The 18,869-nt window shown below is 40.9% G+C and overlaps 2 protein-coding genes and 1 long non-coding RNA gene across 6 annotated transcripts; 1 reads left to right on the forward strand and 2 right to left on the reverse strand.

Moving 5' to 3' along the window:
* Nucleotides 1-2,413: 2,413 nt before the first annotated feature.
* Nucleotides 2,414-13,198, reverse strand: TEPSIN (TEPSIN adaptor related protein complex 4 accessory protein). Of its 4 annotated transcripts, none has more exons than XM_087924985.1 (13): nt 13,136-13,198; nt 11,718-11,790; nt 11,257-11,348; nt 11,020-11,113; nt 9,850-9,917; nt 9,658-9,736; nt 8,527-8,592; nt 7,580-7,783; nt 6,771-6,942; nt 6,297-6,410; nt 5,311-5,389; nt 4,626-4,760; nt 2,414-3,402 (listed from the first exon to the last, which is right to left on the reverse strand). In XM_087924985.1, exons 1-13 carry the CDS (start codon nt 13,181-13,183, stop codon nt 2,872-2,874), a joined length of 1,755 nt encoding a protein of 584 aa, XP_087781111.1. In that variant the 5' UTR covers nt 13,184-13,198; the 3' UTR covers nt 2,414-2,871. The 4 variants fall into 4 exon arrangements, with proteins under 4 accessions (XP_087781111.1, XP_026557551.1, XP_087781113.1 ...); XM_026701766.2 differs by having other exon boundaries at nt 13,117-13,183; XM_087924987.1 differs by lacking the exon at nt 11,020-11,113 and having other exon boundaries at nt 13,136-13,183.
* A 236-nt stretch (nt 13,199-13,434) lies between these two features.
* On the forward strand, nt 13,435-18,853 carry NDUFAF8 (NADH:ubiquinone oxidoreductase complex assembly factor 8). Its single transcript, XM_087924988.1, has 3 exons — nt 13,435-13,639; nt 15,828-15,938; nt 17,562-18,853. The coding sequence occupies exons 1-3, from the start codon at nt 13,559-13,561 to the stop codon at nt 17,583-17,585; spliced, it is 216 nt and encodes a 71-aa protein (XP_087781114.1). The 5' UTR covers nt 13,435-13,558; the 3' UTR covers nt 17,586-18,853.
* LOC148127024 (uncharacterized) lies at nt 15,264-15,769 on the reverse strand. Its single transcript, XR_015741843.1, has 2 exons — nt 15,649-15,769; nt 15,264-15,325 (listed from the first exon to the last, which is right to left on the reverse strand). It is a non-coding gene; the product is annotated as an uncharacterized LOC148127024 (long non-coding RNA).
* Nucleotides 18,854-18,869: the final 16 nt, after the last annotated feature.

The following is an 18,869-nucleotide window of genomic DNA, read 5'->3' on the forward strand; positions in this document are numbered from 1 at the left end:
TGTCTAGGAACCATTTAAGGGAGCAAATAGAGGATTGGCCTCTGTGTAGACTAGACCATTTTGAAAAATAAAGATTAATTCATTTCTGGTGTGAACTGAAGTCCAAGGTCCTTGACTTCCCACAATAAATGTGTCTAGGCAGATTGCACAGCTATCAAAATTCCATGGCAACACTACAGAAACAGAAACAGTTCTCAAAAACCCAGTTTTTTTTCCTGAAATAGCTAATGACAATTACTGGGGAATTAATTCCTTGATACAGCAGGCAAAATTGTCTATATGAAGGTCAGCTGCCTCAAAGTCATGAGCATTTACTGTAGACATGTCAACCAACAACCATATTACAAATAGTCCTCAACTTATAACCATTTAAAGTTACAACAGCACTGAAAAAAGTGACTTATAACTGTTTATCACATGACCATTGTAGCATCCTTAATGGTCATGTGATCAAAATTCAAAATGCTTGGCAATTGGTATATATTTATGACAGTTGCAGTGTCCAGGGGTCATGTGGTCACTTTTTGCCACCTTCTGACAATCAAAGTCAACTTAAGAACCATATTACTAATTTAACAATCGTGTAGCATGGCAAGAAAAGTCATAAAATGAGACCTCATTTAACAGCTATCTTGCTTAGCATTGGAAATTTTGGGTTCAATTGTAGTCATAAGTCAAAGACTCTTGTGACATTCTCTCTTGCTATACTGTGTCCTGTTTTAGAAACGGCCAGAAGAAAATATTTGACTTAGTGTCCCACAAAACCAGTAGAACTGTTCTGAATATTTTAGCATTAACGTTACCATTCTTCTTTACCAGCTGGCACTTGTTCAATTTACTGGGATTACAATTATCATCACCCTCAACACAGAAGTGCATGGTGATGGATGACGAGAGCTGTGGTCCATCTCATCCATAGAGGTGCTGATCTACAGAAAACTGTCTATAAAACATGGTCTCAGTAGTGTTGGCTATTTCTACTAACATTATATGTAGGCATTGTGTAACTAGTAGGGCAACCATCATTTTTCAGGGACTGAGCCGAGACCTATATGATAATGTACAAATAAGTAATGCGTGAAAATGTAGGAATATTTCCTCAGCACTGACTAATCAACGTATTTGAATCCAACAAATTATCAGTTATAAGACCAGGTTTCTCAACTTTGGCAACTTGAAGATATATGCACTTAACATCCAGAATTCTCCAGCCAGCTATGGAAGTTGAAGTCCACAAGCTGTCAAGGTTGAGAAATATTGCAATTAAACAAATAATTTGTATTATATCAGATTTGTGGCAAGATTCCCAATGTATTTTTTTAATCTAAGAAACCATAAATAGGAAATCAACGCAAGACTCCAAAGCAGCAGCACAATTTATTTAGAGTACTGCACTTTTTTTAAAAAAAAAATGCATGACCAGTAGCCCTTTAAGTCTTGCCATGTCATGTGATAACAGAGTTTTGAAGAGCTGTCAGTGCTGTTTGGGGGACAACAGGTACCAGGGTGCTCATGAATCCTGTGTTTGGATTTCCTGCCCAATGAAGAGCTTTTACTTCTGGTCAAAGTTTTAGAGGAGTCTGTGGGCTACCAGACAAAGTCAAATCTGGATATTGATCCACATAAAACCATTTATAATTTTCTGTTGATCTGAGTGTTGAAAACTCCACCTAAGCTTCTGACAACTTTATTCTAGCCTTCCTTTTTGTAGGGGGAGTGGTTAGAGAAGACAAGGGAAGGTTGGGTGCAAAGCAGGGCTAGCTCTGTTTTATGTAGAAGTGGGATCATAAAGTTCACAGTCACCCATCTAAGTGACTTGTGAGGATGTTTAAGAGCCACAGCGGTTTCATTTGGACCATAATTAGCTTTCCTTCCCAGAAAGGACAGGTCACTAGCACAGTCAGTAACCTTTATTTTTCTAGACCTTCTCTATTTGTTACATGCAGAATTTCAAACAATGGCCCTTGACACTTGATTTGGGTAAAAGGTGTTAGCATGTTGTGTGAACATTCTAATGCTAGCCAATAGAGTAAAGGTTGGAAGGAATTAACCAATAGTCCTCAGTTAGCTATGTTACCTAAGGATGACAGCATTGACACAGATTGTCCCTTGTTTAGTTGCTGGAACTGTCACAAAGTCCCACATTAGGAAAACCGGGGTTGTCTTGATATTTTGTCCCCGTTTTGCTTTATTTCATACTTTAATGGCATGTGATGAGATGAACAAGGAACAGAAAATGGTAGGGAGTAGGCAACCCCACCCCCCAGTTCATTTCCAATTCATTTTAATTTTTTTCAGTTTTAAGAATTTTGACAGCCTTAACACCTCAAGTGAAGAGCTGCCTGTCAAAGGGAAAGAAGTGAGATAAGAGGGGTGATGCAGCCTGAATAACAATCTGAAGGAAGAAATAATATAAAATGGAACTCAATTTTAATAATGAAAGAATAACATTTTTTGTAAGAACCAATTATATTGTTCTTCATGAGAACACATGATTGTCTTTATTCTCCACTCAATAAAAACAACCCATTTAAGAGACAGCAGCGAGGTATTCAAGTCTTCTTCCCCATGGATGATTCAGTAAGAATATAAATTAGTGGGACTTATCAACCTTAACCTTTTTCAGAATAGAATGACAAGAAACCAGCCTTTCCCCTTCCTGATCTGTCAAGAATAAAGATGATAAAAATTCCTGGTAAGATCAGACAAACTGCAGTACTGAGGCTCAGCAGCCCCTAACTAGACCAATTGCTTATCCTACAAGACCTCCTTCCCCACTCTATTTCAGGATGAAAAGAGCTAGAAAGATAGTTGGTTTGTTGCTCGCTCATTTCCACCACCACCCCCAAGTAAAATTGCGCCAGGGGAGTGCTATACATGAAGGAAGGGAAAAGCAGAGAGTTGCTGGTTATCCTCACCATCCCTAGTATTCCCAGGGAGAGATGCTGTCTGTGGCACTGGAGAAATACAACCCTGCACAGATGCTGCTAGTGCCATGCTTGAAGGTGCAATCAGTTCCATGCCAGCAAATAAAGAAACGGTGCCATCTGGATCACCCCTTGGGGGCCTTTCTTCTTGGAGGTCAGAGTCTGGCAGTCTGCCTTCTGCCCTCTGCTGGCTGAGATCAGGTGGCAGGATATCCCCTTGGCCACAGGACAGAGATTCTGGCATCTGTCCTGTTGGTTGGAACAGGTCACTGGCGATGAGCTTAGGGGCTTGGGAGGGCTGCAGTGACAGGTTAATGGGCTTCAGGAAGGAGTCTTCTGAGAAGGGCACAGTGTTTGTCAGCAGGTCATCGGCATGCTCCAAGGTGGTCTTGGCAGACAAGCAGGAGGCAGCCACTGGCGGTGGATTCTTGGAAGTGGAACGGCTTCGGCAGAGGGCTTCGAACTGACGCAATATCTGTTTAAGTGGGATAGAAGAGAAAAAAAGGACTTGACAAGGACCACAAGGGCAGTAGGGAAGAAGAGTTCCCACCTAACACTTAAGCAGTCAAACACATTCAAAGAACCTATAGAAACCCTTTCCCACACTGGGTTCATTTTCACTCGGCATCGTCTTTTGTTGTTGTTCAGTTGCTAAGTCATGTCTGATATCGCAACCCCAGGGCTCATAGCAGGTCAGACTCCCCTGTCCTCCCCCCGTCTCCCGGAGTTGGCCCAGATTCACGTTATGGCACCGATGACACTATCTAACCATCTCGTCCTCTATTGTCCTCTCCTCCTTTTGCCCTCAGTCTTTCCCGACATCAGGACCTTTTTCGATGAGTCCTCCTCTCTTGTCATTAGGTGGACAAAGCATTTGAGCTTCAGCTTCAGCAACTGTCCTTCCAAACAACAGACAGGGCTGATTTCCTTTAGGACAGCATGGTCTACCTTGTCTTGTGTTCAGTTTGAGCATCTAGCTCGGAAAGCGCATGAACCAGTAGACTCCCACTCAGGGACTCCGCAATCCATCCCTGTTTAGTTGCAACAAAGCTACTGCACCAGATGCTCTCAATGTTGCCCTAGCCTTTGTGTGTGTGTGTGTGTGTGTGTGTGTGTGTGTGTGTGTGTCTGAAACTCAGAGCATCATTTTCAGTGAATGCTATTGCTTCTATTAAAGCTAACGTGCATTAGCTCTAAGAGCAAAATTATCTTTAGGATCCATGCACCTCCAAAGCAAGGTCTCCTCAAGTATATTAAATGTATGCATGGAGAGAAGATATTCAGATTTTTTTTGTTTCTTTGCCTTCAAGTCAGTCTTGACTCCTGGTGGCTAGATGAATGAATCTTTGCTGTTTTTAGCAATGTTTTCCGAAGCAGTTTGCCCTTACCTTGTTCCTAGAGCAAAGAGAGAGGGTCTGGCCCAAGGCCATCGTGCTGGCTTCTGCGCCTAAGGCAAACCTAGAACTCAGTTTTTTTCTGCAGCTGATCCAGTATCTGGACCAAACTGGTTTTCTATTCTGTTCCTTTCCCAATGAAAAGCTGCGGAGTCAAAACAAAGGTGCACGCACACACACACGCAATCACACACTATATGCCAACCCACACAGACCTATTCAGAATGCAAAAACACCATATCGTGCCAAAGTACAAGCCCAGCCCGGTGTTCTAGAAAGTGGACATTTCAAAAACAGGGTTTACCTTTGTTGCTTTGTTGGCTACGCATCCTGGGCTCCCTTCACTAAGCTCCTGCAAGTGTTTCTGGGTAACGGCAAAGATATGATCCTGGGAGAGCAAGTCCGAACACATAAGGGAAGAGATGGCACACATTGCCCTCTGTGGAAGGATAAGGGAAAAAAATGGTTAGAGCACATGGTTAGGGAGACAAATGGTTGGTATATTCCAAAAGTACATAGCCACAATGGCAGAAAGAAGGGAGGGGAGTCCACTGCTGCCTTCAGAGATTTGGTTTTTTACTTCAGTCTAGCCTGCAAGCCTTAGCACTGTACTAGTCAAGTATTGAATTTTGAGATCAGCGTAATTGCTTAACTTTTCAGTAATCAGCTAAAGACAGACAGGTGCTGCCACCTGTTGTGATAGTATTAAAAGGCTTGCTATGAGGAGCCCAAGTCTGAGCCTTTCCTTAATGTGTTGCCCTAAAAATGAATAAGCCCAGGCAGCTGTTGTTCCACATTACGCTAGTATGAGTATACTCATAAAATTGATAAGAAAGAAATCCTACCCTTGCTATTAGCTCTAAAGGAGACAGCTGCAAAAAATTGGGAGTTCTATGGCTGCAGTTTCAGAAAACGACACTTATCAGCCAAACTGAAGACAGATTTAATGCAACCTGCTGAAGTAGATTGTTTCGTAGGAGTTTCCTCACCATACAGATGCACTCACTGGGGTCCTTCAGAGTTCGGTTCAGCAAAGCCAAGACGACTTCACAGTTCAGCAGTCCACACCTGTGGAGAGGGATCGCATGGAACCCAACAAGGGAGAGAAGAAAAGGAAACAATGTTGTGGGGCAAGGAAGAAGGCCAGCAGGTCTCTGGAGATCCCCAAGCAATGCTATGCAAGAAGGGAATGTTTGTGACTCTTACAAGAGCCAGCAGAGATCTATCAGAAAGAGATGGACTCTATTCAGTTGAAGCTTCTCTTATCTTCTTCAGATGAAAATCAGGCAGGGCGAAGCAAGGTAAAATATCATTATGGAGCGCCAAGATGGCAAGTTACTCACCTGTTGTACAGGTAGTCCTTGACTTATAACAGTTTGCTTAGTGACCGCTCAAACGGCACTGAAAAAAGTGACTTATGATCATTTTTCACACTTATGACAGTAGTAGCATCCCCTTGGTCACGTGATTTAGATTTAGATGCTTGGCAACTGACTCACTTTTATGATGGTTGCAGTATCTTGGGGTCATGGGATCACCTTATGCGACTTTGCTTTTGACAAGAAAAGTCAATGGGGGAAGAAGCCAGATTCACTTAACAACCATGTTACTAATTTAAGAAATGCAGTGATTCACTTAACATACGCGGCAAGAAAAGTTGTAAAATGGGGCAAAACTCACTTAACAAATGTTTCACTTTTGCAACATAAATTTTGCTTTCAATTGTGGTCGTAAGTTGAGAACTATCTGTACTTCTAATAAACAGAGGACAGGATCCAAGAGGATTTTCTGCTTCAGCCTTAGCCCTTAGCCCTGAAACTAAGGACTAAGTTGCAACAATTTACAAAACTTGACACAAAGTCGTTGATACCATATGTGGTATATGGATACCATACGCTATCCAGTAACGAAGAAAAAGTGGGAATGAAGAGGGATGAGCTCTATTTTGGGACCGGAGAGCATGTGCGGTTCTTACTCTTTGATGAAGTGCTGGGTTTCCTCACGAGTCAGGAAGACTTTGGAGCCCCTGGTTAATCCAATGACAAGACTCATTTCTTGAAGACAGTCGTTCAGGTTTTCAGCTTCCATCCTAAAAACAAAGAGGGAGAAATTAACACAGAAGATTCTTTTCCTTCCCTTCCTCTGCCTCACAAGAGAGATCCCACCTTCCAAGTGACCTCCGCATTGTGAACATGTGTGTATTTATTAATTGCATAACATGTTTTTCCTCCGGAAGCTCTCAAGGAGGGGGAAAGGGTATCTCCCTTCAATTTCTCACCACTATCTGTGTGATGACATAATGACTAGCCCAAAGTTCTCCAGTGAGCTCTGTAGTCAAGTGGGGACCTGTACCAGACTTCCCCAGTCCAGATCAAAAAATTATCTCTCTCTCTGCTATCTTCCTTTTGGCTTAGGCCCCGCCATTAGCTCCCCCGGCTTCTTCTCTTACCTGTCAGCAGCACTGCCTGGCTCCAAGGCACTGGAGGGATTATCACTGCCTGCTTTGCTGCTGGATTCGGAAGTTCTGCCCAGGTCGCTATTCTCTTGCAAGGAATTCTGGGAGCTGAGCCCCGTGTCCACGTCCTCCCACCCACCTCCTGCTTGACCAGGTTGATGGTTCACTGTGAGAGAATTTGCAAAGGAACTGGGTAATAGGACTGAATGACTTCTTCAAAAGCCAAGAAAGGCATTCGTTCATCACTACAGATAGTCCTCGACTTACAACAGTTCGTTTAGTGACTGTTCAAAGTTACAGTGGCACTGAAAAATGTGACTTCTGACAGTTTTTCGTAGTTACAACCTTCGTAGCATCCCTGTGATCCTCATGTGATCAAAATTCAGATGCCCGGCAACTGGTTCATACTTACGACCGTTTCTGTGTCCCGAGGTCATGTGATCCCCTTTTACAACCTTCTGACAAACAAAGTCAATGGGGGAACCAGTTTCACTTAACAACTAGGTTACTAAGTTATCAACTGCAGTGATTCACTTAACAATTGAGGCAAGAAAGGTCATAAAATAAGCAAAGTCAATGAGGAAGCCAGGTTTACTTGACTACCATGTTATTAACTTAACAACTGTGGCAAGAAAGGTCGTACAATGGGGCAAAACTCACTTAACAACTGTCTCGCTTAGCAGTGGAAATTTGGGGCTCTGTTGTGATTGTAAGTCAAGGAGTACCTGTATACCTTTCCTTTTTCTCAAAAACAGCAATGTACAACAAGGTTTAACATCTACTGAATGGGAGATGCCTCCTACCTCGCATCTTCTTGGCTAGGGTTACTGGTGGTTTAGTGAGTAAGGTGGGGCTTTTGCCAGGAGAAGGTGCCATCACTGGCTCGTAGACGTTGTCTGCCATCTCCCTCTGAGGGGGACGTGTGAGTTCCTGACCAGGGAGCACCACATTGGCAACCACCTCAGCCGCCTTCTGGATGGTAGCCAGCAGACTTTGGCCAGGGGATACTGGAAGAGCAACAAAAGGGAACCATTTATACAGATTCAATGTATGCTATGTTACATTAGGAAAATAACTGTAGTGGAGAAAAATGCCAGACACAAAAAATAACTTCTACTGGGTATGAATTTAGATCCATTTGTTCAAAAAAAGAGAAGGGCTAAGCCAGAGACCAAAATAAGAAGGGCCTTGACTAGAGATGAGAAGTCCTGGAAAAAATACCAGAAAAATTGGGGGGAAAACCAGGTCCCACCCCCCAATTTTTCCCAAACAGCTTTGGAAAAATAATAATAAAAAAAACTGTTTTCCCCCCAAGTTTTCCAGTTTTGTCTTCCAGGCATTCCTATCTGTAGCCTTGACATTACATCCTATATTGCTATATCGCCATTGGCATACGTTAACTGCTGAAATTTCTGTGCTTCATCACAAAACTAATTTATGCCCTTCCCAACTACAGAATTTTCAGCTGAAACCACAGGATCCCTTCCCTGGCAATTTATTCAATTGATTTCTTCCGAATCTTTCTTCTGAGCTCAACTTGCGTTAGTGCTCAGAGTGGCTTTGAGCCCAAGCAGTACTGCTGGATACTGCTAGGAATCAGGAGAAGAAAGGTTCTGAATAGGACGAATAGCAAAGTTCTGGAGGCAAGATGGAAGAAGCAGAAGACTAGGAGGCAGGCAGAAGTTCTTGCCCAAAGAATTGGGGTTATCATAGAAATCACGTCTCTTCAGCTCTTGAACCCAACACTTACCAGAGCTGTTCTTTTCAAAACCAAAGCCTTCGAGGGAGCCGTGGGGGGTAGACCTATTTCCCATACCTAGGAAGAGAGACATGAAAGGAACTTTACAAAAGAAGTCTGAATCCAGCATAGCACTGCTGTAGGCAGCTCACATGCTTTTCTCTACTTTTTTCTCCAGCATCAGATGAAAATAACTTTATCAGCAATTATTTTTATTCTATCATCATTGTTTTATAAATAAGGTAGCAAATGTATCTAATATTCCTTCCTCCTATTTTCCCCACAACAACCCTGTGAGGTGGGTTGGACCGAGAAAGAGGAACTGGCTCAAAGACAAAGTCATCCAGTTACCTTTCCTGCCTAAAGCAGGACTAGAACTTTCACTCTCCTGGTTTCTAGGCCAGGACCTTAACCACTATCCCAAACTGTCTCTCCATTTACATTCTATTCATTCAAATAAAAAATTGGTCACCAACTGCCACTGAGATAAGAAGGTTCAGGTATTTTGAAAACTGCTTCCTCTCAGAAAATATAGCACCAGACTGCACATTTGCAAATGAATTACTGGGAGCAGATTATTGGATCTGAGGACAAATTGCCTGAAACCATGAGGCCCAGCTCTTCCAGTGTCAGGGTGATGTTGTAGCAACTGACTTACTTCCTGGCTAAAGAGAGGCACAGAAACAGAATAAATTTTACTTCCACCCTCCTAACAATAAAGGCTGCATGAAAATTGAAGGAGCATATCCATTCTTACTCTTAACAGTTGTTCCTTTAATTCAGTTGAAGATTTGCTGTAAGTACCCTTCAAAGTGAAATTATTCTCACCTGGCTACAATAATTTGGCCTAGAATTATAATTCTACTTTAGCTCGAGCACCAGGCTTTATTCTGGAATATTTGAAAAAGGCAAAATAGATGGTTTAACCTCCCCAAACTAGAGGTAATTGGATAGGATCATTCTCAAAGATAGTATTTTCTTCCCTCAGTTATTCAGGCCAAGAAATCATGCTCACCTTAGCATGGAAGGAAAGGAGGAAAAATGAGAAAAAGGAAAATAAAATTACATATTTTTTTTAACTGAAAAAGGTAATACAGGGGATCTACACAGCACTACATTCTTATCTTGGCAATATTAGTTTACCTGCTGAAGGCAGCTCTTTAGGTGGCTGAATAACACACTGAGGCAACAGCACATCTGAAAATAAAGTGCCTGCCAGGTCCTACAAGGAGAGAAGCAAGCAAAGGGCAATGTGATGAACAGTCATACAGAAAACCCTTCCACACCATAGGCTTTGAGAGTATCAAGAGCTCATAACTGGGTCTTGTCACTCACCTGTGCAGTCATCCGCACCTTCTGATACAGGCTGTTGCCATGGAGAGGATCAGGAGGCCCTGTGAATCCTACAAGGTAGAGGAGATGGTGAGACAGTGAAAGAGCAGAATCCATGCGTGCTTTGCATAGATTTCATTCCTTATAGATTCCTAAAAACAGCAACTGCAACAACCAAAGCAGCTGAGTCTGTTTTGCAGCAATGAAAAATATTCTATGCAACAAGTTCCATATCAACAATCCTAGTATAAAACATACCCACAACAGAGAAAGCAAAAGCACTTGGACTTATCTACCACTTCATAATGCTTCACAGCACTCTCTAAACAGTTTACAATGTCAGTATATTGCCCCCAACAATCTGGGTCCTTATTTTACTGAAGAATGGAAGGCTGAGTCAACTGTGAGCTGATCAGGATGATCCTGGATGATCAGGATGATCCTGGCAGCAGGCAGTTAGCCTGCAATACTACATTCTAATCATGGCACCACCATGGCTCCTATAATCCACAATCATAAAGAGTTCTATAATAAAGATCACTTGTATTGATGCCAAATAATAAATGAGGTTTTATGCATGTAAATGTGTGCGGGACCTACAATACCCAGAAATAGTTGCCAATCCATCTCCACCTCCCTCTTCTCTATGCCATAGAAAATAATGAGCAAGAGATATATCTAAAGTCAAAGTCACCCATTAGGAGCAACACCTTCAACCTATCTGAAAAATTAAAATAATTTAAAATGTTTATTTTATTGGAGCAGTCTTCTTGGCAGGCAAAGATACTTTGGAACTGATAGTACAGTGACAGCTCTGTTCTTCTCATGGACCACTGGAGTCCATGGAGAGGAGAAAATTGTATTCTCCATTTGCTTCTAGTGTAGTGTTAAGGAGCACTGTTCCATGTGTGCCTAACCCAGGAGATCAGTGGGACCTATCCCCTGATGGTTATTTAACTAATAAGTTATATTTGAATTGCAAATCAAGAAGCCATTTTCCGACCCAAACTTGCTAACTAGCCTTATCTTTTCTCAGTGTCAAACCCTTCAGTTGTAATGTATGACAATAACATTAACCATGCTGATGTTTTATCAGAGATCACATAGGTGCTGAGTGTACATTATATAACTATTTGGAAGACATAGTTATTCTGGTTGGAAACTCTGACCTACCTATGGCTTCCTGAATGAATGAAGAATTCCTCTGAAGCTGCAGAAGGAAAGGTGACGAGCCATGGGTACACATATAGAGCAGGATCTTAAGCACCTAAGAATGCAGAAGCTAAGTTGGGATTGTGAAAATAAATTTAAAAGTATAAATCTTTGTTTTTGTTTCAAAGTTATGGATGCCTATTCCAATGAGCCACTCTAGTTTTGGCCACATTCTTTCAAGCCACTTTTTTTTTTTACCTTTAGCTTGATATGGCATGAGTTGCTCTGAAGACGATTGAGGAGGTATTCAAGAAGACAGTGACTACTTCCTGTTGATTCATGGGAGATCTCTGGTAGTTTGTTATGTTAAAGAGTTAACAACATAAAGGAACTGATAGACAAGCATCGCTCAGACTTTTGTGCCGGTTTGCCTTCCAAGTCCTACATTTCTTGAATTGCTAGAATAAGAATTTTTTTTAATACAATGAAGTTTCAATATGTATAGGTATGGAATTAGGCAAATGGAAGGGGGAATGCAGCTAAAAAAATGTAGCTACTGCTCTCCCAATCTGTTGCAAGATTCCAGAACATTAGCTGTCTTAGGCTCTGTTATAGCCACACATTTTTGCTATTAACAAAAGTGAGCACTGCATAACTAAAATGATTTCATGAATAGATCGCATACAGATCATCCAACTGTTCTAAAGATCAAAAGATACTGGCAATCTCTTCAAGCAGGTAACCTGGGCATGGAACTTCATCATCTGAGGTGCCTTTGATTAGAGTGGGTAGCTGAAGAAAAGAACACACATATACACAAAAAGTCACTTTGGATTTTTCCTAATATATAATTGTTAGTATCAACAACCAATGGCACTATGAGGCAGTAGAAATTAGAGAGACATAGCAATGAGAAAATACAGGTAAGCCTAATAGTATCATTTCATGAATAAGGAAACATTACTATCAGAGTTCATTTTTTGTAATAGAATATGGCATACCCTAATAGTAGAAAACAGTATCTTATATTTTACAATATTTACAACTATCTTTTACAAATGTTGGTACAACAAAAGAATGAAGCCTGTATTTTTTCTGCCCAAAAAGAGCTAAAAAAAACCCATCTCCAAATGCAGACAGAAGAAAAATGATCTTTGCTTCCAAATGCTTAAATGATTATTTCATTTCAAGCAAACTTAACCTAATACAATGTGACTTCCCTGCACACTGGCTGACATCTCTTCAAGTTATCGCTGGTTATATTTGAGGCACCTGGTAACACCTCTATTTACAAGTAGGTGTCATCCTATGTTTGCACTGCTAAGTGGAACATTAATATCACTTGTGGCTTGTGCCTTGCTGGACTTACTATCTGGCTAGTATAAATTATGCAGCTTTAACAATCTTCTTCAAAAATGTTTATTTCAATTAAATTCTCTGGTAGCATCACAGAGCTGTAAGCCACTATCATTTTATCACTGAAATATAGCATAGAAACTATAAAGTGTTGATGCTGGGATGATTGGTGTCTTCATTTTTTAATCCCAATTCACATATGCTGCTGGTCTCAGAGCGCTTTACAGACTCCATTACTTCAATGTTAGTAAATATTTTTATTTTTATTTGTCAATTGCTTACAAGATAATAGGTATAAGTAAAAACATAGTTATGAATACATGGATACATATGAGAAAAATAAAAACTATATAAAAGAAACAATAGGACACGGACGGTAGGCACGTTGGTGCGCTTATGCATGCCCCATGTTGTATGTTTGAATGCTCTTGTTTACAGGTAAATCAAAGCCTGATGTTATTAAAAACAAAGAAACAAGCCTCTATGGAGGATTCTGCAAGCCTTTTCAAGCAGCATGCAACATACAAGCTCCACCTCTACACCTTGCACTGATAAACCATATTTATTTTCTTCTCTGCCTTATACTACTAAAGCATTGAATTATCAAAAGAACTGAAGCATCTAATACATCTCTAGAAAAAAAAATCAGAACTTCATCTGGCTTCTTGACCTCCACCCTACCGCAGAGATTTTAGGATAAATTAATACTCTAAATCTCCATACGCCAGTCCCTAAAAAAAATTCATGTTATTTTAAGCTAACCCGAGTCAAGAAACTCAACCGATCTCGCAAAGTGACAGCCGCCATGGTGACTTCCGGGTCCAGCCATACGCTTCAACAGGCCGCCTCCCGGGACGACAGCTACTCCAATCGAACGGCGACCCTATCCGATCCAGCCAATCACAGCAAACAGCTGTCTCATCGTCATCAGACACCGCCAGCGAACGGCGACAGCCAAGGCCCGCGGCTTTCCATTTTTCGTCCAATCGGAAGTTTCTGGTGCAGAACGGGACCAATCAGGGGAGAGGGAGCGTGGAGCCGTTCCCCCAGTCTTAAAGCGGGGTCGTGTTTAAGGCCCGGCTCCAGGCCGACAGTGGAGAAGCGAAGGGGCGGGGGGTGTTAAAAAACAAACAACGCTCCTTCGCGGAAGGAGGCCCTGGTTATGGCTGCGTCCAGCCGATAGCTGGCTTTTACACTTCAAGCTATGTCCAGTCGAGCAGTCTGGGAACGTGTCCGAGCGAGGGTGCAGCGCTTCCCTGAACTGCTGGCGAGTTGCGGGGAGCAGGTAGGGAGTCCGGAAGAGGCAGATTGCAGGGGCAGCGAGAGGCAGCATCCCCGTCACCTCATTCCATACACTCAGCATTTAAGGGAAACCGTCCTTGAGAAAATCTGCTTGCGTGGTCGCTAGGACTTGAAAATGACTTGATGGCATATAATTATTATTAATAATACTAACAATAATTATATCGTCGCAGGATGGAAGCTATTATTATTTCCATTCTGCGATATCTATAACACCATCAAACATCCCAATTTGCCTATCCCAGGTCCTTGGTAAGGACTCGATAGGTAGACAAAATGCCAAACTCAAGTCTAAACATCTGGCTGACTGCAATGATCAATAATAGCAATAATATTAATATAGAAAAGGGAAGCTAGATGGGTTGCAAAGAGTTTTAGGTAGTGTCGATTGCCTCCTACTTAACACCAGTATCGAACTTGTCAACTTTTGAGAAGTGGGGACTTAAGCTCCCAGAATTCTCCAGCTATGAGGCCCCAAACTTTTCCATAATGTCTGGGGAATTTTGGGAGTTGAAACCCACATAACTTAAAAGTTGACAAGTTTAATAAAGGAGATTGTTGACAAGTTTGAAAAACATTGGCTTATAGATCTAAGCTGCGTGGGACTTGGGATCATCAGTATAGTGTTCATACAATACATATATTTCTCTTCCATGCGAGGCAAGTGAGGCTGTACAGATGGTGACTCAGTGCCTAGAGAAGCTGTAAGGTGGGGAGGAGCCAGTTGCAACTCAACCCTAGCAAAAGAGAGGGGTTCTGGGTCTTTGTGTCTGCTACCCCACCCCACCAGACCAGGGTTGACATTTCTGAGTCTGGATGGGGCCCTCCTGGAAGAGCAGGTGGCAGCTGTGCTGGAGTGGGAGGACTTTACACAAATTAATCTTGTGCACCAATTGTACCCACTCATACCTTAGTCACTTCCCATTTGCATTACTGCAACACACTTTATATGGGGCTGCACTTAAAGGCCATTTGGAAGCTACAACTGGTTCAGAATATGGAGGCACAGTTTCAGGTGCCCTGCATCTGATTAACACCACGGTTGCATGAGCTGCAGTAGCCTCCAGTTACTTTCTGGATGCAGTTTAAAGTGCTGGTTATCGTCATCTTTAACACACTGTATATGGCCCAAAGCTGCATTATTGGCAGAACTGCCCCTCTCTGCCCATCCTACTAGGTTAGATAGGTGGCTCCACTCTAGATTCCCTCCCTTAAATGTTGTCAGTTGATGAGACCTCAAAGGTACACTTCAGTGGCCACTACATTGGAATAGCCTCATATATGAGAGATTCCTACCCTTTAGCCTTCCAGAGGGTCGTGAAGAACTTACTATTGTTGTAACAATTGGATAAAGATGGGGTTGAATTGGGAGGCTGTTTGGTCTGGAACCTGAAGGGAAGGGTACTTTTATTTTATTGGTGTTTTTAATGAATTGTGAGTTGCCTAAAGTCATTATGTGAGGTAGGCAGCTATAAAAAAAGTCCCCAAAATAAGGAAGTAAATGTCAGAAAGAAAAAGAGAAAGTTGGTCCTTCAAGGTGTGACTGTTGTCTGTTCAGGATCCTGTCCCTTTCTGAACTGTTGCATGCAGGCATGTATTTGTATGTATTCTTTTTTTTAAGGGAAAGCACTGCACAATTTGCCTTTGCTGTGCTGGGAAACAGATCCTCCTCTTAGAGTGAATTGTCTTGTAAGGTCTGAATAAGAATGGTATGAGTTAATCCTATTCCTTTGAATAAAGTTTGGCAGAGATTAGAAATCTCTAGGTGGCTTAAAAACCAAAGTGGAACAAATTGGAAAAACCAGATACATACTCAGACCAGAATAGTCCATGGTATCTCAAGCAAAGTGCCTAAGGACTACTAAACTTTTGTTATTTATGAAAATATTTTAAGCTACAGACAAAAAACCCCAAACCAGGACATGTGAAAAGTAACAGTAAAATAAAATTCCGTATATCCTAAAACTGAGATAATATTTATTACATATGCACTTACTTGACTAACTCCTTGTGACTTACTGAAGAATATAGGTCTCTGGTTATACCTTTGTTATTCTTAAGCATCTGGATTATTACTACAGTGAAGGCCTACAAAGATAAAACTTGCTTAGGGTTTACCATAGTTTTAATGTGCCTTGCAGTCTGGATTTAATTAGAGCTGATATTCGCAGGCCACAGTTTATGGCAAATGTATTGCTTCCAATACTACTGAACATGGAAACTTGAAAAAGGATGTGTGTGCCAAGGAATTTGCAATGCTGATGGATTGCTTCACAGAGGCTGTGAGTTGTTTGCATTTTGTTTTTCATTTCACATGGTTAACTTTTCATTTGGGATCCGGTTAGGAGCAAAACATACTATAAATACAGAGATATATAAATACACAATAAAAATGTGCTGTTGTCATCTTTTCTATTTTTGGTAGCTGGAAATGTGGAGTGCTGATCAAAAAATCATGGAAATAATCCTAGTTTAACAGACCTAGGGGATTAAAGTTCTCTCTATTCCGATTCTCCCCCTTATTAAAATAGAAGTTCACTCTTGCTGCAAAGAATTTATAGCACCTACAAATTGAAAGGAAGTTCAGTAGTAAATGACATCAGCAGCTGCTAGAGCTTTGCTTTGCTTTGCTTTTAGGATTACCACACTGAATTGTTCTTTCTTGACATTTTTACAGCTTTTAGGCTTGTTTCTGTATCTTTGGCAGGAGAAATAGTTTTTCTACAGGGAGAATAGCTTTCAGAGTGCCCCAAAACTTTGCACTTGTAAGAAAGCATCTGTTTATAGATAGTCCTCGGCTTATGACCATAATTGACCCATTTAATGGCCTTTCTTGCCACAGTTGTTAAGTGAATCACTACAGATGTTAAGTTAGTTACAGAATTGTAAAGTGAACCTGGCTTCCCCGTTGACTTTGCTTGTCAGAAGGTTGTAAAAGGGGATCATATCCTGGGAGACTGCGACTGTCATAAATACGTATCAGTTTCTAAGCATCCAGATTTTGATCACATCACTATGGGGATGCTGCAATGGTTATAAATGTGAAAAACAGTCAAAAGTCAACTTTTTTCAGTGCCGTTGTAATTTCAAACCATCACTAAGTGAATGGTTGTAAATTGAGGACTACCTATATTTGAAATGCAGGGGTTGGTAAGAGGTCTGCTAATCAGTTTTGCTGTTAGAAAACCACATTACCCAACACAAGCATGCAGACTTATCTGAAACTTACTGGTGCTATCATGGGATTTTTATTCATTTAGTTATAGCTTAGTTTGACCAAAGAAACTTACGAAAGAAACTACTACGGTAAAAAAAAAAACTCTGTGTGATTTTCTTTGGGACAAGCTTATCCCTTTTAATATGGAAGTTAGTAGAATTTAGATAGACAGGTAGTCCATGACTTACAACCACAATTGCTAAGCAAGACCGTTTTTAAGTGAGTTGTGCCCCATTTTACTTTTTTTTTTTTTGCCACAATTGTTAGGCAGATCGCTGCATTTGTTAAGCGAATCTGATTTCCCCCATTGACTTTGCTTGTCAGAAGCTAGCTTGGACGGTTACATGACCCTGGGACACTGACTGCAGTTGTCATAAATACATGCCAGTGGCCAAGTGCTCCAATTTTGATCACATAACTAGGGGGATACTGCAGGGATTCTAAGTGTGCAAACTGGTCATAAGTCACTTTTTTTCAATGTCATTATAACTTTGAATGGTCATTAAAGGAATGCTTAAAGTCAAGGACTACCTGTACCATATTTGCTTTGCATATTAATTGTTATAAGGATAGCAGACAGCTGATCCATTTTGAAATTTCATTGGCCTTATGCTACAGGATATATTGGTATGAGTATATTTACATAATTCTTAATATTTATTCTAACAAAATTGATCTTTCTTTGCAGGCAAAAAAGAATGTAAAGACTTGAAATGGATACTGATGGCAAATCTGGGATTTATAGTTGTTTTCAGCACAGAAGAATAAAGAACTTTTCCATCTGTCGTTATATTGAGATCCAGAAATGGAATATTTCCCAATGTGCCAAGAGCTAATGGCTTTTCAATTTATGCATGTGTGTTCTGTAAGCACATTCTGGAAAACTTTTTTAAAATGTAAAACTCAGTGTGTGGGGTTTTTTAATTTAAACATGGGATGAGCAGTATAATTTCTCAGAGTGGCAAGAGGCAAAGTTCAAGGCTATGAAGTATAAAAGCCAGAAAATATATAAATACCATTTAATTCAAATTTTTGTAATGCTAGAATTTCTATTAGCAAATATGTCAGCTTCCCTTCGGTAAAATATGACATTAATATACCAGAAGCCTTTTCCTATCAGTGGAATGTCTGTTAAATTAGCTACTTGTACCAATTTTGCCCTGAGGATTTACTAATTCCCTTCTTATTTACAGGAATAAAATAAGATACTCCTGTAGATCTTGCTTAAGCTACTTTATATTGTTAATTCCAGCTCCTGAAAATCTGGGGCAAAGAAAGCCCAGAGTGGCCAACTCCCTAACAGTCATTGGTCATTTACCCAAAAATATCCAGTTATGGTATATAAAAAAATCCTGGTATTTGCAACTTTGAATATTTGATTTCCCGTCGGAATATGAATTTCCTCACTAAAGCTTTGGGGAAAAAAAATCCAATCAGTGAAATTGCCTAAGGACTAAAATGTGTTTGCGTATATGTGCCAAGGTTCCACAGAACAGCTCAAAATCTGACTAGTAACAATATGAAGATTGGGACAAAGTTGTGCCTCTTTGGTTGGATAGGAATGCTAGGCCTCCATGTTAAGGTTCCCGAGTTTCTAAAACTCTTAGGGGATTTGTTGGACTCTGCTCAGACCTAGAGACACATATCAACTAGGTGGATTTCTAGAATGCAACTTTGGTCATAAAACACAAATGTTTATCTTTGTAGTAATGTTTGTGAAAATAGCAAATGGAAGCAGTTCGGTCTAGTAATTAAGGCCCCAGGCTAGAAAGCTGGAAACTCTGAATTCTAGTCCCGCCTTAGGCATGAAAGCCAGCTGGCTGATCTTGGGCCAGTCACTCTCAGCCCATAATGTCAGGCTCAGGCAACAAGCTGGTCCATTGATCAATTCCTGTCACAACCAAAAGACCAACATTAGTTCATTTTGGGGGGAGAACACTGTCCTTGTGGGAAAAAAGTTTTAAATATCATATATCAGAATCTTTTACAAGTCTGT

The sequence above is a fragment of the Pseudonaja textilis genome, chromosome 2, assembly GCF_049901715.1.
Source record: "Pseudonaja textilis isolate UNSWEBS1 chromosome 2, rPseTex1.2, whole genome shotgun sequence".
Taxonomy (NCBI): Eukaryota; Metazoa; Chordata; class Lepidosauria; order Squamata; family Elapidae; genus Pseudonaja; species Pseudonaja textilis.

Coding starts and splice junctions, on each gene's coding strand:
- TEPSIN (XM_087924985.1), bottom strand. CDS start 13,183: ATGGCTGGACCCGGAAGTCACCATGGCGGCTGTCACTTTGCGAGATCG. Junction 11,349..11,717: donor CCTGCTTGAAGAGATTGCCA/GTATCTTTTGAT, acceptor ACAAACTACCAG/AGATCTCCCATGAATCAACA. Junction 8,593..9,657: donor TAAAGAGCTGCCTTCAGCAG/GTAAACTAATAT, acceptor CTCTCTTCCTAG/GTATGGGAAATAGGTCTACC.
- NDUFAF8 (XM_087924988.1), top strand. CDS start 13,559: ATGTCCAGTCGAGCAGTCTGGGAACGTGTCCGAGCGAGGGTGCAGCGC. Junction 13,640..15,827: donor TGGCGAGTTGCGGGGAGCAG/GTAGGGAGTCCG, acceptor TGATATTCGCAG/GCCACAGTTTATGGCAAATG. Junction 15,939..17,561: donor TGGATTGCTTCACAGAGGCT/GTGAGTTGTTTG, acceptor CTTTCTTTGCAG/GCAAAAAAGAATGTAAAGAC.